Source organism: Mustela nivalis, assembly GCF_964662115.1.
Source record: "Mustela nivalis genome assembly, chromosome: 13".
In the NCBI taxonomy this organism is placed as follows: Eukaryota; Metazoa; Chordata; class Mammalia; order Carnivora; family Mustelidae; genus Mustela; species Mustela nivalis.
This window is the reverse complement of record NC_139032.1, coordinates 57416977-57442491: the sequence shown is the minus strand read 5'-3', so window position 1 is coordinate 57442491 and position 25515 is coordinate 57416977. Positions and strand designations below refer to the sequence as shown.

The following is a 25515-nucleotide window of genomic DNA, read 5'->3' as shown; positions in this document are numbered from 1 at the left end:
CCAACTCACTCACACTGAGCCGCCTCCTTTTCCACAACCTCAGCCAGCGGCTAGAGCTGGGGGACTGCTCCCCCTGCCTTCCTCCTGGCCCCCCTCCCACTGGTGCTGAGCTTCTCCTGCCCCCTTCTATGGGAAGAGACGGGGCATACATTTGGGTGGGGTCCTTTCCCCTGAACACTGGGGCTTGACCCTGGAGTGGGTGAATGTGTGGTAGCCCAGGAGGAGATAAGGCTTGAATCCTAAACCCAGGCACTCCTATGCCCCTCGGGGTGGGGGCATCAATAGCTGAGAGAAGGACCAGCTGTGGATTCAGAGAGAATGAGCCAGAGACAAGAAACTGAGAGATAGGAGGTAGAGACACCACAGGGAATGGGAGCCTGCCCAGTGGCCAGCCAGCCCCAGCCCCAGGAGCTGGCCCCTGACCCAGGCCCACCCCCTCCCCAGTGGGGGTCTGCCGGGCCAGCTGCCAGGGGCCAGGCCTCCCTCCTCAGCGAATTACACCCCCCCCCCCAACACACACCCCCTCTGGACTGCTTAGGCCTCTGCCCCCGCCCCCACCGCCCACGCTGTCCAGGCTGCCTGGGCCTGGTGGGATCTGGGGGCCTCTTGGTCTCAGCCTCTCCTCCCCCTCCTGGAGCTTCCAGCCAGCCCTGACTGTCTCTCCAGGCACTCCCTCAGCCAGTGCTGCTCCTCCTTGCCCACCACATCCTTGTCTCTGTCTCTGCCTCTGCTCTCTCATTTTCTCTTTCCACCTCCAAGTGAAGGTGTCTCTTTCCCTTATTCCACCCTAATTCCTCTGCAGGTCTGAGGCCTCTAGAGTTCCCCCACTTTTGAGTCCTTTAGTCCATGCTATCTCCTGTCCTGTGTCCTTGCCTTTTCTCAGGATGGGTCCTCTACAGCTGATGTGGGGAGAGGGAAGGGGGCGAGGCCCTAGGACAAAGTGTCTTTTCCCTCACACTGAGGGATTCTGGAGTCCATTACCTAGGCATACTAGAAGCTGTGGCCATGCCATAGATTAGGTGCCCTCCCGCAGATCCAAATGTTCCTGACCTCACCCAGGTCCAAGACCCTGGGTGGGTAGTGCAGGCCAGTGACTTTGGTTAGAGCTGGGCCCCAGCCAGGGGTGCTTAGAACCCCCCACTCTGACTCTGGATGTGGCAGGGATTCCTGAGGGTTGGGCCTGTGTAACCTTCTGCAGGGATACATAGGAGCTCTCCAAACTCACACATCCCCCCCCAGGTTGCACCTTCAGCTGGTCAAGGGCTGAGGGTTGGGGACACAGGGCATCAGGGACCTTGCTGGGACTAGATAGAAGAGTCTTGGGCCCTAGATCTTAAGCCAGACTTAGAAACTGAGTAATTGAGGTCCCTAAGCTGGAGCCTGTCACTGTGTCTGCCAGCGTTCCTGCTAGTGATTGCCAGCCTCTGTGGTGCCAGTATTACTGTGGGCTGCTGTTATTCTGTGTGACTGTCCGTGTTACTAAGTCTGACTGTCAGCATCTCTGTGTTACTGAGGATGCACCTTCGTTGTTACTCTATGTGACTGTCAGTCTCATTGCGTTTTTGATTCTGGGGTAATTGTCACTGTGACTGTCTGTGTCAACAGGTATCATTGTCCCATTTGTTGGTGTCATTATTTGTCATTTCACTGTAATGACTGTTAGCACCCCTGTGTGCCATTGTCAACTATACCCATGTCATTTTCACTGGGTGTTGTTCTCACTGTGTAGTGGTGTCTTTGTGTCACAGTGGGACAGTGACAGGAAATTGGGGGCCCAGGATTTGTCTCTTGATGCATCACCTGTGTATGTGTGTAATGATGGCACTGTGAGGTTCTGTGTCAGGAGAGGTGCTGGGCTCCTTGTGCTAACAGGAGTGTGGGCTGCTAGGTACTGGCCCCCTTCCTTGTTGGTAGAGTGTCTTCTGTTGCCTCATCGTGCGGCTGGGGCTAGTGGCAAGGCTGGCCCATGCAGGGGTCTACAGAGAGCTTCAGCCAGTTTTCATGGCCCCTATCTGAGGCCATGGGATTTATCCTCCTGATCTATCCCAGAGCCATGGGGTGTGGACTTGGAAAATTCTTGGGGAAGATGCTCTTTGCCCTGGGATGGGTGGCCTGAGATGAGCTAGGGCAGGGTGGAGGTAGAGCCTGGATGCCTCTGGCCTCAGCTTCCCTACCTGGGAGTGGAACCAGCTGGGACTCTGAAGGAAGGGAAGAGTGAAATTGGCTTGGGGCTTTCTGGATCTGCAGGGGCAGAGATGGGGTGGGGTAGGGTAGGGTTTTAGTCTTCCCTTATCCCCTGGGTGCTGCACTTCTCCGTCTCCAGGGAGAAGCCTTGTAGCCTCCAGGAAGGCTGCACCGACAGCATCCTCCCTCTGCACTGGGGGAGGTAGGTGGGCTTAGAGAGATGCTCTAGGATGGGCACAGAGACCCTCTCTGGATCTGTCCCTTCCTCTGCCCTTGGATCTTTGCCCATCCCCTGTGGTTCCCATTTCTCTTTCTGGGTCTCCTCTCCCATTTCTCCCAATCTTGGTCTCTACTTGTCTCCTGGGTTTTGGCTCATGGCTTTCCCTCTCTGCCTCTCCGCTCCCCCCTGACTGGGTCTCTGCCTTTGCTGGGTGCCCCCAGCCATGCGGTGTCTGTTTCGGTACCCCATCCCCCACTCTCTGCAGCACTCGCTCTCGCTCTGCTCTCGGCAGCGCCCGTCTCCCATGGCTGCAGCCCCGTTGGCCCAGGGCCCGGCCCTTACAGTAACTCATCGGGCTGATGGAGGCGACTTTGATGAAGAAGCCACCCCTCCCCCTGAGGGGGCCTGAGTGTGTGTGTGTGTGTGTGTGTGTGTGCACACTCATGCCAGGCTGTCTTTTTGCCCCTGCACCCCCAACTGGGACCAGGAAGGAGCTGGGAGCAGAGGGCCACCCTGTCCCTCTTGGGTCCTAGATCTAACCTTGGTCCCTTCTGCTTCTGCTGGCCCTGGTTCCTGCCCCCTGTGGTAGGCAGTGGGTCCTGGCACTGAGGTAGTGTATCTTCCTAGCTGTAAGGACAAAGGCATGGACAGATAGCAGAGGTGGTGGGGCAGCATCTGAGAGCTGCTTGCAGGGGTTGAGGTGGGGAACCAGGTAGGTCTGTAGCCTCTTGCCTGCCTCTCTCTCTCCCTCTCCTTCCTCCTTCCCTCCCTCTGAATTCAGTCCCTGGGTTCATTTCCTGGCCCCACTGCTCTCAGACTATGAACTATGACGTTGGCCATTGTCTTAACCTTCTAGGCCTGAAGAGTAGTTGAAGATAGGGGAGTGGCTGAGGGTCAGCAGGAGCCAGGCCAAGTGGTAGCTGAGGCCCTGGGAGTCACTGATGTGGGAGGAGGAACAGCCAAAGCCACCTGGGCCTAGGGAGACAAGCTGTGCCAGGGAGGGGCGGTCGGCGCACCTGCTGCTGGGGCTAGAGAAAGCCAGGTGCAGATGGGGAGGGCTTGCCTGGTGAGGGCTCAGTGCAGTCACGGGCAGGCAGGAGCCCCGTCCCATAAAGGAGCCCCCGGAAGTCAGATTCTTCCCAGCTCTCACACTCACTGCTACAGGCTGACACCCACATCTGTCTCCTCCCTGCTGTAGCTCTGTTTGCAGTTTCTCTGGCAGTTCTCTGGCTGTATGTCTGGCTGTTTGTCTGGCAGTGTTTCTGACAGTGTCTCTGGCTGTGTCTGGCAGTGTGTCTGTGTGTCTGAGTGTCCCTGGCAGTGTTCTTAGTGGTGCAGAGACTTCCTGACTGAGCATCTGGCTCTGGCTCTGGCTCTCCTTCTAGCTGTGTTTTTGGGTGGATGCCTGTTTGTGTCTGTCAGTTTCTTTGGTATTTCTCTGCTTGTGTGTCAGGCAGTTTCTCCGGTGTGGTTTCCAACAGTGTCTCTAGCTCCCTTGCTATGTCGATGCTGGTTTCTGTGCCTGGGTTTCTTGCTCTTTCTCTGGGGGTAGGTCTGCTTGCATCTGGCCGAGCCTTTTAAAGTATTTACTGGTGGACCCTTTGGTTGTGTGTCAGTCTTTCTCTGACCAAGCCTCTGCCTGCTTCTCAGGTCCTAGCTACCTGCTTATCTGGCTTTACCTGACAGTGCCTCACGCAGTATCTCTATTGTATCTCCAGCTGTGCATGCAGCTCTTTCTCTGGGACTTTGTCTGGTTGTTTTAGACAGTGTCTTGGCTGTACGTCAGGCTGTATCCCTAATAGTACCACTTACTCTGCTTGAGTGTCTGGCAGTATTCCACTCTGGATCTCTCTTTCTGTCTGGTTGACGGCCCCCTCTGTCTTCACACTGGGGTAGGAGAGTCCTGTTTGAGGCTTTTTTTCTGCAGGAAATTGTTACTTCTCTGCCCTCGGGTGTGATCATGTATTGGGGTAGAGTGGGGGGCAAGCAGTTGGAGCTACCCCACGAAGCAGGGCCACAGATGAGGGGACCCCTGGATCCAGCCTGGCTTCTGGGGATATCCTGACTGCTTTGTGTACCTGCAGAGGTGTGTGTAGACACAGTGCACATCTGGGCTGCGGGTCTCAGGCTCCTGAGGCATGTGTCTAGGGTGAAGGATGGGCTGGGGCCCCGACAAGGAGTTACATGTGACATGCTCTCCTTCTCTCATGGTCACTGTACACTGAAGCGAAAGCAATATCTGACCTTGGTACCCTGCTGCTGTGAACATCCCAGAGCCCAGTGGCAAGGCTCACAGAGGGCTGGGGGTGCAGATATGAGGGGCTTTAGAGCATCAGGGTTTCAGGCCTTCTCCCAGGGGCACAGCAGAGGACCTTCCATTCAAGGCAATTTGGAGAAGTATAGACCTTCTGTTAAGTTCAAACATCACTCTTTTGGTTTGCAGTGCTTAGAGCTAATTAGCCAACCTCACCAGTAAAGTTTTTATTGTTGTTGTTTTTTGTTTTTAAAATGGCTATAGCATTACCCGTGTTCTATAACTCATCTGTGGTTGATGACATCCTACAGCCAGCAGCCTTATCGAACAACAAACCGCTATAGGTTGCCTCCTACCATCTTAGCAAACCTTTGGCTCCAGATGCCAATAATGTTGCTTTCTGTTGCTTGAAAAAGAATCCTGAGCCCCATTAAGAAGGGCATTTGGGGTTAAGATACCTAGCCCTAGGGCTGGAATCACCCAGTCTTGCCTGAGAACAAGGAGGGCTCCCCAGGAGGTTCCTGCCTGGGCTGATGCTGCCCCTTCCTTTCCCCCCACACCCCCTCACCCCCATTTCTCCCAGCAGATGGCTGCTCCTGTCCCGTGGGCCTGCTGTGCTGTGCTCGCTGCCACTGCCGTCGTCTACGCACAGAGACACAGTCCTCAGGGTGAGTGCTGGAGGAGAGGATTCTGAGGGGTGGGGTGGTGCTCCCTGCTCACCCCCACCCAAAGCCAAGCATGAGCCCTCTGCGTCACAGCTGTATGCATCCACCCAAGACCATATCCTGGCACGTTCTGGCTTGTCACATGTGAACACCCATGAGTCCTATGACACTGATATGCTGGTGACCCACTGATGTTGTCTTATACTCACAGTCCTCCAGTCACTCCACACGGTCCCATGCTGATGGTGTCTCTGGCTTGATGAGCTGTTCCTCTTCCTACTGGAGTGGGTGCGGGTAGAGGGTACAGGCAGGTGGGATGGGAGTTGGGGGCTGCGAGGGGTAGGGCCCTGTATAGTATCATTGAAATGGGATTTCATTTGAAATGGGGTTTGTGGGGGTGCAGTGGAAGGCACTGAGAGAGACAGAGGCCAAGACTTCTCCCTTATCCCAGAGGGAAGGTGGAGACAGAGGTGGCAGACTGAGAACAAGATGTGGGGATGGGCAGGGCGACCAGTGGGGGAGGGCTGGCATCCTGAGGAAAGGACAGGTCTGTCATCTGGAATGGTGGGAGGGGGCAGGGATTGCTCCGGTGGGGCCACTGGCCCCCCACCATTTGTCCAGGGAGGGCTCAGTTCTCCCCACAGCCCACAAAGCAAGAAGCTGCCCCCTGCTGGGAAACAGGTGCCCTCTTAACTTGACCACCAGAGCTCAAACTGCATTTGAGGCAACACCTCACATGGCTCCATCAGCATAAGGTCTGACCTTGAAACTCCTCAGACAAGTGCTGAGCTATATGGAGCTCTCCCCTTGGATGTGTCCTGCCCTCCACCACCCTTGGCTGGATTGGATAGAGGCAGAGAAGGTTGGGGCACTTCTGGGGCCCAGGCGCAGAGCACACGCTGCCACCCTCAAGACTGTGGGTTAGAGGAGGGCAATGAGTCAAGGCTCCTGTGCCTTCTTCCTTGTGAGACTGACACTGAGACCCAGAAAAAGCCTAGCCTCCATCCCCCTGGGCTGCTCCCCAGTGGGCAGGGAGTGAAAGGATTGCTAGGCCAGCCCATTAACCCCCACCTGCAGTCAATCTGTCTTCAGCTTGTGTGCTGATCTAACTTGCTTGGACCTCTGGGGGCCACTCCCCCTGGCCTGGGCCCTGCTCTGTACTCTGGGTAAAGGCAGAGCCACAGGTGCCCAGGGGCTTGAGCAGTGAGTCTGCCTCTCTGAGACTGGATAACTGTCCCAGTGCATTAAGCTGTGTTCTTGTGTGGGTGAGACCATGTTCCTGTTCGAATGCATTTCTCGGATTGTATTCTTGGGGGCTGTGCCCTGCGTGTGACATTGTCTGTTCATGTGTGACTGTGCTCTTCATGGGGCTTTGTCTTTGTGGTTGAGACTGTACCCTGTATGACAGTTTGATAGTTTTTCCCTGTTTCTGTCTCTTTGCATGTTTGTGTCCCTGTTCAGTTGTCTCCCTTATGGGAGACTGTGCCTTTATGTGTCAGTTTGCCTCTGGGGGACATGTCCTCCCTGTGCATGTGTGTGATCGTCTTGTACTAGGTGTTAACCATCCCTGAACTGGGACTGGGTCCTTGTGTGGCTGTGACCTTGTGGACAGTTGTTCTGTGTGTGTTCTCCTTGTGGTGACTGTCTTCATCCTATGTGTGTGGTGATGTGAAGTTGCTTAGGACTCCCGGGGGACTGTTTCCGGCATGTGGTCCTCATGTGAGCCTGTGTACACAGGTGTGAGGGAGCCATCAGCTCTGTCCTTCTGTGTTCTCCATGTCCATGACCTCATCCTGTCTCTGTCTCTCATCCTGGCTTCTAACAACCTTTTCACAGCTGATTCCTTTGGAGCATTTGTCACCGCGTCAAGGCCAAGAACCCCATCCTCCCCCTGCCGCTTGATTTAATTTCTGAAATGGACAGCACATCAGTAGGGGCACCCACAGGGCGGGAGGAAAGCTGTCCAAAGACAAAGGATTAAATCATTGCCATCTCTGGAGCTATTTCGTGACTGTGTATATTGCTGTTGTTGTGTTGTTGCAGCATTTGTGACAGTGTGTGTCTTATGTGATTGTCATGTCACGTTGCTCCCTCTGTCTCTGCACTGTGGCCTGTAGTTGCCTTCTGTCATTGCGTTGTCATGTTGTCCTTCCTGCCCTGCCCTCACATTGTTGGTTTGTCTTTGTTGTTGTGTTGTGTTTCTGTTTGCTTGGTGAGGCAGACAGGGTGACTTGGGAGGGTTAGCTCATTTGTTGTGTTGTTGGGTGGCTGTTTCCTCATCTTGTGGCTGTACCTGCCCCAGAGTATAAAGAACCACATCGGGTCCAAGTCAGTTCCGAGCTGCTGCTGGTCAGTGTTGACATGTTGCCGCTGGGACCGTGGTGGCCACACCCCCTCCCCTTCGGTCAGTTTTCAGCCTCCTCCTCAGGCAGCTGGATGCAGAGTTTGTTCTAGTGGGGGGGGGGGGCGGTTCAGAGAGGGGCTTGGCATGTTTCCTGGAAGCTCCAGGTTTTGACAGGGGAAGTTGGGGGGGTCTCAATGGCTAGGGCTGGTGGATTGGGGGAGCTCTATGGCTTGAGCCTTGGACACTGGGCCTCTGGTCAGGAGGAGGCCCCCTTTCAGTCTCTGGTCCAGCCTCACAGCTGTGGCCTCCAAGGCCCCCAGCCACCGCCCTTCCGCCGTTCATCCTTTGTTTGGCTGGTCCCAGGCCCCACAGATGAGTGGTCAAGGCTGGCTGGGATTCCTGCTTCCCTCTCCTCTGACAGGGGACAGGGACCGAGAGGCTCAGAGAGGGGCAAGACTGGAGGCAGGCAGCGGGGGAGAAACCTGACACAGAGAGATCCTGGCTCAGGAAGGGTGACAGAGGTAGCAGACAGGGACAGATGTTCCAGCACAGAGAAAAGCAGTACTGGGGAGGGGGCCCTGATGGAGGGAGGGGGTCGGCTGGTGACATAGGGGGATCCCTACCTCCTGCAGTCCTGGTGGTGTTAACAAGTCTAATTAAGAGGCCACTGGCCCAAGTTAATTGGCTCGTTAACAGGAATTGCCTCTGAAAATCCCCCAACTCAGCGGGGTGGCTCTCCGGAGGGGAGATGTAAGCAAGTGTTAACGAGGGATCCCGCAGCACCCCCCAGCTGTCCCCCTCCCACTTCGCTCTTCCCCTCCCATCCTCACTCCACAGATCTGGCCAAGACCAGGGAAGCATCTGTCCTTCCAGGCTTGGGGGGCAGGATGAGGAATGAGGAGATTAGATTCCCATCGCCCGGCTCTGCATGCCTGCCTCTCCTGCGTTGTCTGTAGATCAGTGTCTCCGATTTTCTGTGTCATATTCACCTCCCCCACCTAGGGCTGCCTCTCGACAGGTGCTCCCTCCCACCCTTCCACTCCAGTCTCCTGGGTTCAGTCCATCACGCCTGGGTTGCGGAGGCCAGGGCTGGGGTTTGCTTTTGGCTCTGACAGGCCCCTCCTGGGGGCAGGAGAGGAATGGTCAGAGAGCTCTCTGGCCCCAGCACTCCCCCGCACCCCTCCCAACCCCAGCAGTTCCTGTCTCACAAAGTTGATAGCTGCTAGGAGTTCTCTGGCCCTGGATCTCCCTGCTGCTGCTGCCCAAGCCCTGGATGGCTGAAGTGGGCAGGTTAGGGGCAGCTTGTCAGAGGGTCCAGAGTGGGAGGGAGAGAGGCAGGACAGGAGACAAAGATGAGGACAAGAGACAGAGAAAGGAGTCCAGAAGCAGGGCCCCTCAGCTCCAGCTTGCCTGGGTAGCAGATGTCAGTGATTGGGGCTGGGTCTGTAGGTGGCGAGAGGTTAGGGTCATGGGGGTCAAGAAAACTTTCTAAAGGACCTAGTGACTGGAGGTGAACTGGGTCTTCACTGAGATTTAACCCCTCCCAGCATTCAATACACACTTTCTCCCACACACCTACACACAGAAGATCACACCCCTTCACACACAAAATACCCAGACATGTGCGTACGTGCACGCGTGCGTGCGTGCACACACACACACACACAATTTGGAGACCCTCACAACCATGGAGAAATTTTACACACTCCTCATCTCCTGACACCCACCTCATCAGACACAAAGCCTCTTGGCCTAGACTTCTCATCATAGGCTCTCATCTGCTCACATTCACTTGGTGGTGCTGGGCCAGGCTGTGACCTGTGACTCTTGCCCTATGCTCTCCCTGCCCCCAACAGAAGTACCCCACGTGCAGTACGAGCGCCTAGGTTCAGATGTGACTCTGCCATGTGGGACAGCAAACTGGGATGCAGCAGTGACTTGGAGGGTAAATGGGACAGACCTGGCCCCCGACCTGCTCAACGGCTCTCAGCTTGTTCTTCATGGCTTGGAACTGGGCCACAGCGGCCTCTATGCCTGCTTCCACCGTGATTCTTGGCACCTGCGCCACCAAGTCCTCCTACATGTGGGCTGTAAGTGTTGCTCCCAACCCCTCATCTGACCGCCTCCCCTCACCCCCGCCCCACACTAAAGAGGTTTGTCAGTGAGGCTTAGACCCTTGGCCCAGATCCAGTCCTCTTCCTTTGGGGCTGGGGATACTGCAGCACCCTGACCCTTGCCCTCTGATCCTTTCCTAACCTCTTCTGACCTCTGAGCCCACTGTTGCCCACAGAATCCAGACCCCCGGGCATTTTGCACGTGTATCTCCCCCACCACCCCCCAGTGATCTGTGAGATCCAGAAATCCTGTTCCCTCTGACAAGATGGGCAGAGGAGGGCTAGCAGGGCCGGATCCTTCTGGGGCCTGGGAAGGAGGAATTGTAGGGTCACAGCTCCCAGCTGGAGAGACCCTACTCTGTTGTGCGCTCTTACAGGGGCTGGCTATGCAGGTAGAGGAACAGGTACTCTGGGAGGCTCCAGGGAAGAAAGAACACTTCCTGGAGTGGGAGGCGCATGGAGATTGGGAGATTTGGAGGATACATTGACAAAGTCACCTCTGACAGACACACCTCTGACAGAGACCTAAGTGCAGCTGTAGGCCTCAGAGGCTGGGAGGGCATGGAAGGGCCACTTGTACTGGTGGTGGAAGGTATCTAAAGGAGAGGGTGGGGAAAATCAGGAGCCTAGAAGCTAGGGAGTGATACGAGCAGGGTCATCATGTCCTTAAGAGATCCTTCTCATGGTGGTGAAGAGAGACAGGTTGGATGGTGGCTGTGCGAGGGCAGGAAGGAAGCTGTTGCTGGATGCAGGGGAGATGATGAGGATTGGGCACCAGGGCGTGGAGTCGGGGCAGTTGAGAGGGGCTGGTTGGACCGCCAGAAGTTGGTGGTACGTTGGAGGTAGAGAGGGCAGGAGCGTAGAGAGCAGGGGAAACAAGACAGCTGGTGCTACCAATCACTGCAACAGAGGAAAGGTGGAAGGGTCTGTGGAGGAAAAGATGGTGTATTCTGGGGGCACCTGGGTGGCTCAGTCAGTTAAGCGTCTGACTTTGCTTTCAGCTCAGCTCAGGTCTTGCTCTCAGGGTCCTGAGTTCAGGCCCTGTGTTGGGCTCTGCATTGGATGTGGAGTCTACTTAAAAAAAAAAAAAAAAAAAAAGATAGTGTGTTCTGTTTGGACAGTAGTATGCAAGTCATCTTATTTCGGATTTCCCTAGAATCAGATCCTAAGATGAAGAGTGTGTATGCAAGTAGTTTATTTTTCAGGTGGCAGAAATACCATAAGGAAATGAGAAAGTGCTTGAAAAAGGAAGTTAAGGGGACCAATAAAGATGGAGTTATCCATTTATCTTCTGGGCAACTGCAGCTTTGCCCTGCAGGGACTCTGAGGGCCCAGGCAGGACATGGACCTGGGAGGTCTCCCCCCTGAGCAGTGAGGGAGATCAGAAGTTTACATACTGCTCATGTAACTCCTGCTCATCCTTGGTTGAAGGAGTATCCTGGGGTGGGGGTGGGGATGCTTTAATTCCCCTACACTTTTGGCTTGATGCCTCAGCAGGCAATGCAGATTTTAGTGACCAATGAAAGCTCTTAGGCACATAAATGCAGAAGAGGGCGGTAGGTATGGGCCAGGGATCTGCTAGGGCATCGCCAACATTTGCTGTAGATATGTTGGGTTGGGGTCCTCGGGGGGCAGTGGGAGTTGATGGCTGTAGTCAGTGGATCTGAGGATCTGGGGCCTGGGCTGAGGATGAGATGAGAAAGGACATGGAGGGAGTAAGATGGCCAAGAGTAAGAACTCTGGGATGAGAAGAAAAGAGGACCCAGATCTGGGCCCTGAAGATCATCACTTTATAAAGGGTTGATGGAGAGAGATGAGCCACAAAAAGAGATAAGAAGGAGCCAACAGGAAGATAGAAGGAAAAGTGAGTGAATGTGATTCAGAAGAAAGGTTTGGAGAAGTTGGAATGAGGAGCTTCTCAGTGTTGCTGAGGGTTAGCTGGACAGGACCCACCAACAGAATATTCTGAAAAAAGTTCCATTTCTTTTTTCCTTGAGCCAAAGATTCATGTTTCTCTGGCCTCACCCCATATGGGGGATGCACCCCACTTTCTGAGGGTGGTTTCCTTATTCCCTGGGAGCTGCTGAGGGAAGGAGATACATGAGCAACCTGGGAGCAGGCCCTTTCCCTGTTGTCAGGAGACTGGCATGGACAGCATGAGAAATGTTAGACTGAAGGACTGCTCATGGTCATCCCCAAAACACTTACCCACTGGAGGAGGTGTGAAAATAGTTTGTTTTTTTTTTTAAAGATTTTATTTATTTGACAGACAGAGATCACAAGTAGGCAGAGAGGCAGGCAGAGAGAGAGAGGAAGGAAAGCAGGCTCCCTGCTGAGCAGAGAGCCCGATGTGGGGCTCGATCCCACGACCCTGAGACCATGACCCTGAGACCATGACCTGAGCTGAAGGCAGAGGCTTAACAACTGAGCCACCCAGGGGCCCTGAAAATACGTTTTAATGGGGATATTCCTTTTCACACAGAAGAGCTTTCCTGTGTTTAAACTAGAAAGATAGCAATCATAGCCAAGTGTCTTAGTTGCAAGCCAGGGGTGGAATGACCCCTGTCGGCCAGCTTGAGAAATACGGGACCAACCTACCTGAGTTCTCCCGGGCCCACCACGACGTCTGTTGGAAGTGGAACACTCAGCCTAGCCCCATGTCCTTACACACAGAAAAGTGCCATGGAAAAAGCATGAGACCAATTTGACACCCCTCTTTTCTCGATTTGAGTCCTAGAAGTCCTTAGGATGGACAAGGCTGGCCATAATGGCTAGAGCTTGGTGACCCTAGGCCGTATTCCTAATGACTTGATTTTTGAAAGGTCGTTGTAGGGAAATTGGGTCTAGAAGTGATGTCTGTGGTCTGTACCCACAGGACATGCCCACAGCTGCCCCGTTGTGACCAGAGCCCAGACCTTTTACAGTGCTGACCACTCCCAGGGCTCTGCCCGTCAGAGGAGAGCTGGCCATGAATTGGCTGTAGCATTAGTAACAGGTACTTATCTCTCATTACCTTATTTCCTTCTAAAGAGCTGGTCAGAGGAACAAGGGACGTTAATCATGATTGTCTCAGTCACTTTATATTAGTAACAAGAGACTGGGTTTGGCAACATTCAATATCAAATTATTCTTCTAGCCAGCACTCAGAGAATAGGACAGAGTTACCCCTGATTTGTGAGTCAAATTATTTGAAGCCAAATTATTTAATATTTATCTGAAACATTTAAGATTTTCATGTTTCTATTTCCAGGGGAAACTGATCATAAAAATATCCTATTGAAAGTCCCCTTAACCAGACTGATCCCTGAACTGCTTTCTCCCAGTCCACCTTCCCACCCCCTGGTGGCTGCTCAGACAGGATGGTGAGAGGAGTGCCCACATCAGGAAACAGGATCACCTGCTTTCCTTTAGTAGCATCCTTCGGTTTACTAGACACTGCTGATTCAGTGTCTTTCTGGTTTTAAGCTAAAACAAATCAGAGTGATTTACTGATTTGACATGGACAGTTCCTTGTCCAGTTTTTACATATTTGCATTTGACTGGTCAGGACAGGAACTTCAGAAACCCTGGTGCAGCGCTGCTTCCCCCTCAGCCCTGTTTGCTGAGAAGGAAAGAGCAGCTTGTGGATGAAGATGTCTGGGGGAAAAAAGACAGGTGGGAGACAGGAGAGGGGCATCTGGGAAGCCAGGAGTTGGGGTGCCTTAAGAGATGTCATGGTATAAGGCTTTGATGCCAGACAGGAGGAGTGTGGGTGGGGCCCAGGCAGGGCTGGAGCTGGAAGGGTCACCCTGCCCCACCCAGCCTGAGCTGGCCTGGCCAGGGGTGTGGGCAGCCTGCCCCTCCTTCTCTCGGGGCCGCTGGGCAGGCCTTGTGCGTGCTGGGGGCTCCAGCCCAGGCGGGCTGGCGAGATGAGAGGAAAAACATGCGGTTTGGTGGGATGGACATGGAAAAACAAGCCAATTAGGAGGAAAACAAACAAACCCTGGGCCAGCGGGGGCACACGCACACACGCACACATGGCCCCGTGTGGGACCCAAGGATGTCCTGCCATAGGCTGCCACAGTCACTTGGGCATTTCAGGAGCCCCCAGAAGGGGCAGCTTGGGATGCCTGGGCATCCAGGAATATGTCTCTATGCCCAGAGAATGACCTGACATGCGTAGGAGTTTTTGCTCACACACAGCCTCTAACATGTTCTCATGTGGTGGTCAGTTCATACGTGTGGACACACTTGGAATTCCAGGCACTTTCCCACACCCACAGTTTGAAAAATATGTTCAGGCTTCAGCTTCATCTCACATACAGTGTTTCAGGTATGGAGTCGTGCTGTTCCCTGTGTTCAGACATGATGGCGTACTTACACATATTCTCAGAATGCCTCAGCCCCTCGGCCGGACCCATCCAGGCGGTCCTGAGATCAAACAGCCCGCCCAGAGTCCCACACAAATGCAGTCTGCAGTCACACACAGCCAATCGCACGGTTACACGCTTGCCCAGGATTTTAGTCACATGCATGAAGCCTCTCAGAGTTACCAGACACCCTCACAATTGCCATGTCTTAAAAGCAGCTTCTTCCCCATCTTGCAGCCCACTCATAACAGGCCTGATCGCACACTGTCCCACAACCTCACACTTGGTCTCTCACAGCACCCCTACCTCCGCCCACCCGGCCCCTCAGCTGGGCTCCAGCTGCAGCAAGTCACTCCTTTTCTTCCTTTCTTTGTTTTTCTTTCCTCCTTTTCCCTCTGAGAAACCTGGTCCCTGTCAGGAAACCCAAGCCCTTCCCTACTCAGGGCCCAAGGCCAGGCAGGAGTAGCCAGATGAGAGACAGAGCCCTGCCTGGCCCCCTAGTCCCCCATGACCTGCCCAGTCAGAGAGAGGAATTGGTTTGAGGGGGAAGCTGGTCTTATGGGAGAGGATGGTCATGGGGGAATGGAGGGGACTGGTCAGTGGGAGGCTGGCTGGTGGAGGGGGCGGGCCTGTGAGTCCAGTGCCTTGGCCCGCTCTGCCCTGCAGAGAGTCCCAGGCAGCAAGGAGCTGACTCTGCAGCCTTTAGTACCCACCCCACCCCCAGCACCCTTCTCCTTTGAAGCTGGGGGTAAGGGGGGGTGGTGGCAGGAGGGGGAGTGGAGGCTTCTCAGCCGACCTCAGAATGTCCTTTTCTCCTGGGGTGGCTGCCAACTCTGGCCTGGCCTGCAGGCCCCCACAAGGCACTTCCTGTGTCCTTGACCATCCCCCACCCCACCCTCATGCCTCTGTGTCCCTGGGCAGTTAGGGAAGGGATATGAGAGGCACACAGGATGAACATGGAACAGACACAAGATGGACACAGAGCCAGGAAGGCTCCCCAGGGGAGGCAGACAGCAATGGATAGAATGCAGGTTGCCCCTTGTGGGGGTCTCAGCTGGGCTCTAGCAATCCCTGCAGGCCTGGGGCATAGAGCCACACCTTTGCCCACAGCGTAGCCCACTCTAGCTGCTACATACACCCAAGCTTCCCGGATGCCTCTCTGACCCTCTCATCTCTCCTGCTGCAAAGCCAGATTGGGCCCTGGGGGTTCAGCCCCGATACACATACACTTCCCACACACTGGACATGTACGTGCAATCAGAGTCACAGTCACGTGTACACTGTGGATGGAAGCCCACAGTTCCCCATGTGTCACCATGGCCACTCGACAAGCATAGACATGTACTCCCCCTTTCACAGTCCCTGGCTTATTGAACTGCCCCCCTCCCATTTCCTGTCCACCTGTCAGGCAGAGGGTGGGGCGGCGGGGGAGGGGGACCTAGGAGGGAGGTGTCAGTGTCCCTGGAGCCACTGACGGACATTCCTTGCCTGGGTCAGATCACAGAAGCTGCCTCCTTCCAGGAACCTGAGCCGCCTGTCCTCACGCCTTATCCAATGCCTGAGTGTGGGACAGCTGGGCTGAGTGCTCACAGCAGCAAAAAATGTGGTTGGATAGCAGAAAGGACTTCCCAAGTGTGTGTACATGTGGTCATGTAGGTGGATAGGTAGCCCCATCCTAGGGTTGAGACTCAGCCCTGGCTTGCTGTGTGACTCCAGGCGGGTCTCCATCTCTCTCTGGGACTCCGCACTCTAGATTGCAGGCTGCTGCTACCCTGCTAACCAAGTAAGGGGCTTCCTAAGGGGTCTGTGATGGCGGAGCTGGGAGCTAGGGCTTGGGTGAGGTATGCAGCAAGGGAACAATAGCTTCCTCTCAGTACGCATGTGCACACACGTGCAGTCAGTCATACATGGACACACAGTCTGAGCCGTGCCCTAGATACTCCTGTGTATGTATCTACATTCCGTTATGGGTTATTGATGTCACAGAGACACGTGTAACACATGCACCCACGCATGTAGACACCTAGCCGCCCAATGTGGCTGTTCCTGGGGAACCACCGGGCTTGGCCTCATGCTTCTTAATCTCTACTGGGGGAAGCCTGGGATGACTTCTCCGGGGAGTGCACTCTGATTATTCTAGCAACCAGAGGACCCAGTCAGGACACCCCCTCCCCCCACCCTGCAGCCTCCGTTGCAAAGTTTTTCTTTGTGAATGGACACAACGTGTCAGGAGATGTGGGGCTGGGGCCGATTCCCCCAGACATCACCTCCGTCCTGTGATTGATGAGTTGAGGCCCGCAGCCCCCTGTTCCCCGCAGTTCCCGCCTCCATTGAGCAGGTGGGGGGGGCTCCCTCTTCATATAACCCTTGTTTTTCTTTAATTAAACATCTGGCTCTCTGCGGCCTGGGAAGCCTCAGGCCCTCGCTGACAGCCACCCCTCCCCAACCTCTGGCATTGCTGATGGGTTGAAGGGGGGAGAGCTGGAGTTCTGGGGCCCACCTGTCCCCACACTAGTGCAGGGGACTAGGGGTTCCTGACCATGCTGTGCTCACCCCTCAGTGCCGCCGCGGGAGCCCGTGCTCAGTTGCCGTTCCAACACTTACCCCAAGGGCTTCTACTGCAGCTGGCATCTGCCCACCCCTACCTACATCCCCAACACCTTCAATGTGACTGTGCTGTGAGTAGACTTGCCTGTGACCCTGTTCCACCCCTGACCTCTCACCTCTCCTCCAGCCACCCACCATGCCCTCAGTCCAGACCCTAGCCCAGCCTTGGGCTTGACCTTCCCCCAACCTCTGCTGCACTTGACCCCTGATGTTGGTAACAGTGTCTGGGCCTCACCCTTCCCCAGGCACGGCTCCAAAATCATGGTCTGTGAGAAGGACCCAGCCCTCAAGAACCGCTGCCACATCCGCTACATGCACCTGTTCTCCACCATCAAGTACAAGGTCTCGATAAGTGTCAGCAATGCCCTGGGCCACAATGCTACAGCTATCACCTTCGACGAGTTCACCATTGGTGCGTGGGGTGGGGTTGGTCCCTGAAGCACACTCCGGTGGGAGTGTGTAAGTGGATGTGTGCCAGAGTTGTGTGTGAGCACCGGGAGGGATGTTCACATGTGTGCATGGTATGTGTGGCCCACACAGACATATGTTCATGGCATGTATAGACCTGTGAACATTGGCGTGAACGTCCTTTACCTGCATGGGCCAAGAGACCTTTCCAGCAGCTCTTCCCATCATCTCTCTGGCTCCCAGAGCATATAGGAGGGGGAGGGGGGCAGGCTGGGCCAGACCCTTGTGCAGCTGCAGCCTCCCCCCCCCCCCACGCTAATGGCTTCCTTACGGCTTGTGATGAATGAGGTGTCAGAACAGGAGACAGGACTGGGACAGATACCGCCCTCACCCCACCCCCATCCCCACCAGACCCCTTGCCTGCTCTTACCCCATCCCAGCCAGACCCCTTGCCTGCTGCTGCCCCATCCCAGCCAGATCCCTAGCCTTCCCCTACTCCATCCCCACCAGACCCCTTGCCTGCTCTCCCCCCCACCCAGCCAGACCCCTTCCCCTACCCCATCCCAGCCAGACCCCTTGCCTGCTGCTGCCCCATCCCAGCCAGACCCTCATGGCTGGGTCCCCCAGTCTGTTTCTACATGAGCTGGGCCCTTAGACTCCCATCATGTTCTCAGCCTACTTCCAACCCATATCTGCCACAATTGTGGAGTATCTCTTAACCTTGACCAGCTTCAAGAGCAGTTTCGAGCCCAGGCTCTTCCCGGGGAACAGTGTATCTCAGTTTGGAACTGGAAGAGTTGAGGTGAAAAGCCAAGCTTGAGAGGAGTGTATGATGCTGGTGCAGGAGGGGGTGACCCAGGGGACAATGGAGGTAATGCTGGTAATGGTGGAGCCATCCTATAGACTCAGTAATTGGGATGCTGGTCATTATTAGCATGGGGTTGGGATGATGGGATGAAATTTGGGATATCGCTATCATGAGCTGGTGACAGTGACTGTAGTGACAGTCCTTGGTGGTGACAGGCATGTAAGAGGTGGAAATAATGAGATGGTTGTTAATGGTAGTTGCCAGAACTGACAGCAGAGAAGAGAGGTGGCCACTGTGACAACTAGGACGGTGGTTGGCAATGTAAGATGGTGGACATAGCGACTGGAGTTGACAAAGTGGGGTAATTCCCAGCAATTAGTGAGATAATGAAGCTGTGTTGCCTTAACAGTGAAGCCTGACCCTCCAGAAAATGTGGTAGCCCGACCAGTACCCAGCAACCCTCGCCGGCTGGAGGTGACTTGGCAGACCCCTTCGACCTGGCCTGACCCTGAGTCCTTTCCTCTCAAGTTCTTTCTGCGCTACCGACCCCTCATCCTGGACCAGTGGCAGCATGTGAGTGTGTGCCCTCCTCACATCCCAAGCACCTGAGTCAGAGCCGCATGGCACGGGAGGGGTCCATACACCAGTATCAGCAGGCTGCTGTTCCAGTGTGAAGACTGGGCGCAGCCAGAGAGACTTTGTTTCCTTGGGGAGAAGGGAACAGATGGGCCTGGAAGGATGGATGGGACTCAGGAAGGTATCCTGATCTGAAGCCCTAAAGGGTTCCCTGTGATGTCCAAGAGTGTGATGGGAACACATCTGTTTTTGTGGCTCCCAGGGTAATGGGGAGAAATCCCAGAAGGGAGATGGCAGACAGGACAGGTGGGATTTCCCTTTCCTTAATTCTGGCTCTCAGCCCTGATCAGGCCTCTCCCTCTTAGACTCTGGCCCAGGCTGTGGGCCTCTACTGGACACAAAGGGCATTACATCTCTGTCCTCAAGGATTCACAGGCTCAAGGGTTCAGGGGGTCAAAATCAGGCAGTGGTGTCAAACTTGTTCCATGGTATGGGTTCAGGCCATGACTAGTGTCACGGTCCAAAGTCAGATGTAACTGAGGGGTCCGCTCAAGTTTATAGGTCGGAAGGTATCCCAGGCCAGGAATGGAGCAGTGGTTGAGGGCCGGTCTGGGGTCAGCCTGTGGTCTGGGATGTTACTCAAGCTATAGTCGTTCTGAGGAGCATCCAGGCATTTGGGGCCGACTTAGCGTTCCCTCTCCTTGGCAGCCCTAGGCCCATAGTGCTGCAGGCTCTCTTTCTGGCCCGTGAGGTCTGTTGGCTAGGAGTGGGGCTATGAGGGTGCTCTGTAGGCTAACCCGAGCTGGTACTCAGGGATCAACCCACCCACTGGGCTCCAGTCCATCTCCTCACGCCCCCCTTCCAGCTACCCTTTAAAGTACGTAATTTGATTCCAGGGTGCCTGTCCGGGTTGTAGGCCTGGCCCCCACAAAGGCTGCTCACATGTTCTCTGACGGAGTCCGGAGTCCCTCCTGCCTGGCCAGCTGCCCGCGCCTAATGCATTGCTAATAACCAGGGTCTAGTTTCACAAGCCCCCCTCCCCTGCTAACGAGCTACAGGCAGCAGCCCCGCGCATCGCAGCGCACACGCCTCGCGGTGGACCTGGCGTGCCGCCCACCACACACACGGGAACATGCACACGTACACGTGGTTCCCAGCAGCAACCATGCTCCATACATGTATGTGACTAACATGCCAAGAGCACACACTGAAGGACTTCCCCCCATACCGATGTGAGCCGCGCAGAGTATGAGGACTCTGTGGTAAGAGCATGTATGGCCGCTGGCGTGCTTGCCCTGTTCCATAGCTTGTTGGCATTACAGTTGGCTCGATTTATGGCTCTTTTGAACTTGACTTTCACTCTGAATAGAATCTACTCTGCTGGATCCTTTACGTTGGAGAGAAGCAGGTGTATGATCAGGAGCGTGTATAGAGAGGAGAGCAGAGGAAAACATCACTGGATTTTCAGAGGGAAATGAGAGCTGTAGGCCAGGATGAATAGGAATGGGTACCATGAGGTCTGGCAGGGGCTTTCTCAGCATGGACAAGGCGGGGCAAGTACTGGGACCCAGCATGGGTTCCCTGCATCTTCTGCTCTGGCCTGACTCAGCAGGGAGGCTGGAGGGCGGGTGTGACGTGTGCCACAGCAGACTGAAGGGAGGACTCTGAGGCAGATGCCAGCTACTAGAGAATTCCTGCCAAGTGAGGAGCCATTCTCTTAAGGGTGTGGATTAAGGGATCAGTGACAACCTAGCAAGAAGGGCTGGAGGCTAGGGGATATGGCTGCCAGGAAAGCACTGGACTCCTGGGCCACGTTTCTAGCAGTGTATGGTGCCCACCATAAGCCCACCAATGAGGTGCTAATTTGATCTGTTCTCCATAGCTCTCTCTGTGTCTACTCAGCCAGAGGTGATCTTCGGAGGGCTAAATGGTATACGGAACCAGAGGAAGAACTGGGACCCAACTTCAGGGTGGCGAGAGTCTGTGGGGTCCCTCGATCTTCCAGAGCTGGGAGTAGGACTGACTGAGCCCAGGTCTGGGCCCTAAATGACTTTCACCCTGACCCTGACCTTTACCAGTGTCTCCTCCTCTAGGCCACAGATGGGAGCGGGAGGGGTCAGGTTATTGGAGGGGCTTCCTTAGACCCATCTTCACACACGTGAATACACACACACACACACACACATGCATTCTTGTACTCTCAGCCTGTCAGGTGGGTAGCCTAGACCCCAGTGTTCCGGGAAGGGAGATTGGAACAGGGACCAAGAAAGCCCTGAAGCCAGACGTGGCCCAGAGCAGCCCCCTCCTCCGCCCCTGCCGGCTGCCCCTGTTTACGAGGAGGCTTAATGAGGCAGCGGGTGCCGCTGAGATGAACCAGAACCCAGCCTGGGACTGGGAGGGGCGCCGGATAGGCAGGCCAGCCCGAAGGGTGGGGGAGACCAGCAGAACAGGGCTGGCCCAGGCGGGGGTGGGGTGGTGATGCCTCTAGGAGGAAATGGAGCAGCTGTCCTGCTGTCCGGCAGCTTGGGAACTGCCCCCCCCACCCTTCTGCCTCAGACAGGGTGATTACCGTACTGTGGCCTTCCCGAGGGAGAAGCCTAGTTGGGGCCAGGCTGGTGGGCGTATGGGGCATCTGGGAAGCCAGGCTCTAAGCTAGAACCCATGATGACGACAGAGCTGGCCGAAGTGTGTTAGGTGCTTCCCATGCGCCTGAGTCCTCACCCTACTCCTGTGAGGTAGGTCAGGAATGCCATTTTATAGATCAGGCCAGCAAGGCATGGGGAGCTTAATTTACTTGGTCACCTGGCTGAGAGGGGACAGAGCTAAAACCTGGACTCAGGCAGCCTAGCTCCCCATCTGTATTTACAACCTTTCTTCTAAGCACATCACCAGCTCCTCTCTTACCCTGTTACTCTTGTCACCTCCAGGCAGAGACAGATCAGGGCTCAGGCTGGGCACTGGGAGGGAGCTGGGATGACAGCAGGGTGAGACATTGAGCAAAGTCCTGCTTCTCTTCCCCCGGGGGTGCTCCTGGTCTCCTAAAAGATTTTCTTACTCTCCTTCAGGATCCTCTTCCTTCCCTCGGGGTCTCCTCCCCAAGATTTCTTTACCCGCCTTCGGGAATATTCTCGATACCCTCTTTCTCCCTCCAGGGGCAGCTCTCTTTTCCTCCAGTAGGGGGATTTTCACTCTTTTCTCCCCAGAAGTGTTCTCAGTTCCTCTGGGGGTACCTCACTCTCCTGACCCCCAGGGCTCCCCACCCCCATCCTGTGGTCTGGCTGCAGGTAGAGCTGTCAGATGGCACAACGCACACCATCACAGATGCCTATGCTGGGAAGGAGTACATCATCCAGGTGGCGGCCAAGGACAATGAGATTGGGACATGGAGTGACTGGAGCGTGGCCGCTCATGCCACACCCTGGACTGAGGAGCCACGACACCTCACCACTGAGGCCCAGGCCCCGGGTAAGCACCCCCTCGCCCTCATTCCCCCAGGGGGCCTGTGCTATTGCCTGGCTTTATCTCCCACCTTCCAAATCCTCCCAGGACTTAGAGCCTGAGAGCCTCTGCCCCAGGCACTCTGCGGGCTGTCACACTCCTGTCTGTCTGTCCTACCGAAGCTGGCCCTGGTCCTGGTCCTTGCTGTCTGGTCATTCTTGGTAGGGGCCATCAGGTGGAAGGGTCATCTGAGAGCCATGGGGAAGCAAGATCTGCCTGGTGGGTGAGGCAGGACACGTCTGAGAGAGGAAGCAGGGGCTGTCTGATGGGGGAGGCAGTACTTGCCTAACACAGGGAGCAGGAACAGTGTGCTTCATGAATCCCCCAGACCTGGGATTGGACTGTAGCCCCGGCCTGGCCCTGAGTTCCCTCCATGTTCCCCAGAGACCACGACCAGCACCACCAGCTCACTGGCACCCCCACCCACCACGAAGATTTGTGACCCTGGGGAGCTGGGCAGCGGCGGAGGACCCTCAGCACCCTTCTTGATCAGTGTCCCTGTAACTCTGGCCCTGGCTGCCGCTGCCGCCACTGCCAACAGTCTTCTGATCTGGTAAGTCAGGTGAGGCTGGGTGGTAGAGGGGAGCCTGAGGGGACCCCCCATCCCACCCTCATCCCTCACAGCCCCCTGCCCTGTCTCCCCAGAGCCCGGCATCCCGTGAGGACATGCCAGCGCACCTGCAGAGGAGCAGGAGGCCGGAGCTGAGCCCGCAGACTCCAGTTTCTATTTTGCACACGGGCAGGAGGACCTTCTGCATTCTCTTCAAACATAATTTGTAGAGACCCCGGCAGGCCCGGGCCTGCCACCCCCTAGCCCTGCCACACCATGTTGGCCCTCCTTGGTCCCTCAGGGGAGGAGGACCCCGCAGCTAACCCACCCACCAAAGACCCCCCACCCCAACCCTGGCCCCTCGGGCTGGACCCTCCAATGCCAGCGACTCCCAGGAGCCCTTGGGGGGGTCTGAGGGGAGCCCCTCATATCCATAATTTCTCCTCCTGCCCTAGCCTCCTGTTTGTCCCAGGGTCTCTGTTGCCACCATCAGATTATAAGCTCCTGATGCTGGGGGGGCCCAGCCATCCCCCTCCCCCCAGCACCCACACTTTTCACTCCCCCACCTGTGCCCGTTTTGTATGACCCTCCCCTTTCCCTGCTCCCACCCCGCAGTATTTAATGCCCTGTCAGTCCCTTCTAGTCTGACTCAATGGTAACTTGCTGTATTTGAATTTTTTATAGATGTATATACAGGGGTGGGAGGGTGGGGGGTTCTCATTAAACGTCACCATTTCATGAGTCCTTGAACCAGACCCATTTGGGGAGGGTATCCTTCTTCCAAGGATCCCTCTTAAGGCCTGGAGGAGGGAAGAAATTCTGCTTAGTGACAACTCTTTCCACAGAGATGGGGACAGGCAGTATTGCCCTCAGACAGGTGTTCTGGAGGTGGGGGCTTTCTGCTGCTTTGGAGGATAGGGTTTCCTGGAGGCCAGAGGCAGAGTTGTGGGGGATGAGGGGTCCCAGTGAGGCAGGTCCCACGTGGGGATGTCCAGTCAGTCCTGGAGGCTGCTGAATCCTGACAGGAAAAGGCCCGTCAAGGGTCATCTCCGGAGCTGGCCTCCAAGAAAGCCTTGGCTTTACCCATGGGGGCAGAGATACAAGAAGGCGAGAAGGCTGGACTTCATCCTTGGGGTACGGGGGGTGGCCATCCCTGTTATGCAGCTCAGACTTGTCAGGGGCTCTAGCAGGTCAGGCCTAGGGCTCAGCTAGGCTATGAGGCTTGGGGTGCAGAGTATACTGGGCCTGGGTGGGGCGGGAGGCTGCCTGAAGAAGGCCACTTGGAATGCGACTAGGGACTGGACCTGTGCTGCAGGACTGGAAATGTGGGATACAAGATTGACCCCAGGGTTAGATAACAGTTGAGACTCCAGGTGAGTGGGAGAGGAGCAGGCTTTGGTTTTCCAGGGTGCCCAGTCTGAGGTCTAGCTCTATACCCTTCCCACACCCTTCTAGTCCTCAAAATGGGATTCCAAAGCCCCTTCGGTTTCTCCTCAGAGGAGGGGCCTGTGGCTCTGTGCCAGCCCCCTTCTGCTCCTGCTCAGGTCCAGCCCCTTGTAGAAGCTGCTGCAGCTTCTACCATGGTGGGGGGCCACTGCAGCTCCTTAGCTGTGGATACCTCTGGCCTGGGGGTGGGAGCAAAGGCTTAGACCAGAGCCCCAACCTGGGGAGCCAGGCTCGGCCTTGCTCTGGGTGTCTGGGACGAGAGAGATGAATCAGAGGCACGAATACACGGACATCAGTGCACGGTCCCCACAGCAGGTGCTGAGTGCCACACCTGCAGTAAGCCACTCATCCCATGACCACACACATGCGCGTGCGCACACACACACAGACACACACACACCCCAAGTCAAACCCTTTACTTCAGACCAGGGTCAGAAAATGGACTTTGCTTGCTGGTCTCATAGGCCTGCATGGGATCATGCTTCCAGGAGGAGGGATCCGTGTTGCCTCACACACTGACGAGTTACCCCTGGATAGGGCTTGGAGCTGGGGAAGGGGCTCAGAGTGAAGGTGGCTGGCTCTCTTCCAGGCCAGACACTACAGGAGGAGATGGTATGTTCCAGGTGGGAGATCTCGTGGAAAACAAAGGCCTGATGTCAGGATAGAGGGGCCTGTGGCTTTTCAGGCTGAATAGCCTCAGCTGTGGGAATACATGACTCTAATTGCAGGAAGAGGCTCCCAGGATGGACATACTGAGAAGTGGCTGTGGACCCACCCCTGAGCCCTGCACCCCTAATTTGCCTGTTTATTTGGTTTCTGGGAGATGTAGCTTGAGCCTGAACCTGTATTCCAGGTTCCTGGGAGTAGGGGCCACCAACTCTTGCGAAAGACATTGTATTCCTGGGGTGTGTCTGAGCCTACCCCTTCCCTGTCCTCATGGTAGTGTAGCTAAAGTTCAGAGGTCTCCGGCCTGTGCTGCCTTCCTGCCTTGAGTGACTTGGTCAGCCCTGACCCACCCACCGCCCACCCAGGGCTTGGGCATCAGCAATCTGGCCTCTATTAGCAACATGGGAAAGCAATTATGTAGGGTCTGGGGAGGGGAAAGAAGGAAGGGGGCCTGCTCGTGCCTGAGAGGCCAACAGAGAGGACTGAGGTATCTCCCTGCCCCCAACCTCAAGAGAGAGACCCAGCCTTGTTCAAAGTGCCAAGGTGGTTGGAGGGTCAGTGTCATTGCCTCTGACAGGCCTGGGCTGGGAGGTGGTCGTTCCTCTTTGAGAGTCTTAACCCTCAACCTCACAGAGGCTGCTCGCTTTGAGGGCTGGTCTTAAAGAGTGCTGTCTGCTGCTGCCTCCAAGTATTGTCTCTCCATGTCATTATTTCCCATGGTGGTTCTGGGGAGCTGGGGTAAGTATAGACATCAATTCTTAAAGCTAAATCAGATCTCACAAAACTGCTGAGGGGGGCTGCCGGGGTGGCTTGGATCCCAGGCCCA

The 25515-nt window shown here is 55.6% G+C and overlaps 1 protein-coding gene across 3 annotated transcripts in view; it reads left to right on the top strand.

The window, feature by feature from the left end:
• CNTFR (ciliary neurotrophic factor receptor) overlaps positions 1–23318 on the top strand; it is a 38403-nt gene extending 15085 nt beyond the window's left edge. For all 3 annotated transcript variants that reach the window (XM_082694621.1, XM_082694620.1, XM_082694622.1), the window contains 8 exons: positions 5245–5326; positions 9524–9757; positions 16691–16808; positions 16983–17149; positions 18363–18526; positions 21814–21994; positions 22412–22580; positions 22673–23318. In XM_082694621.1, the coding sequence (XP_082550747.1) occupies positions 5245–5326; positions 9524–9757; positions 16691–16808; positions 16983–17149; positions 18363–18526; positions 21814–21994; positions 22412–22580; position 22673 (1116 nt within the window). In that variant the 3' untranslated portion in view covers positions 22674–23318. The remainder of the gene's footprint in view (positions 1–5244; positions 5327–9523; positions 9758–16690; positions 16809–16982; positions 17150–18362; positions 18527–21813; positions 21995–22411; positions 22581–22672) is intronic.
• Positions 23319–25515: the final 2197 nt, after the last annotated feature.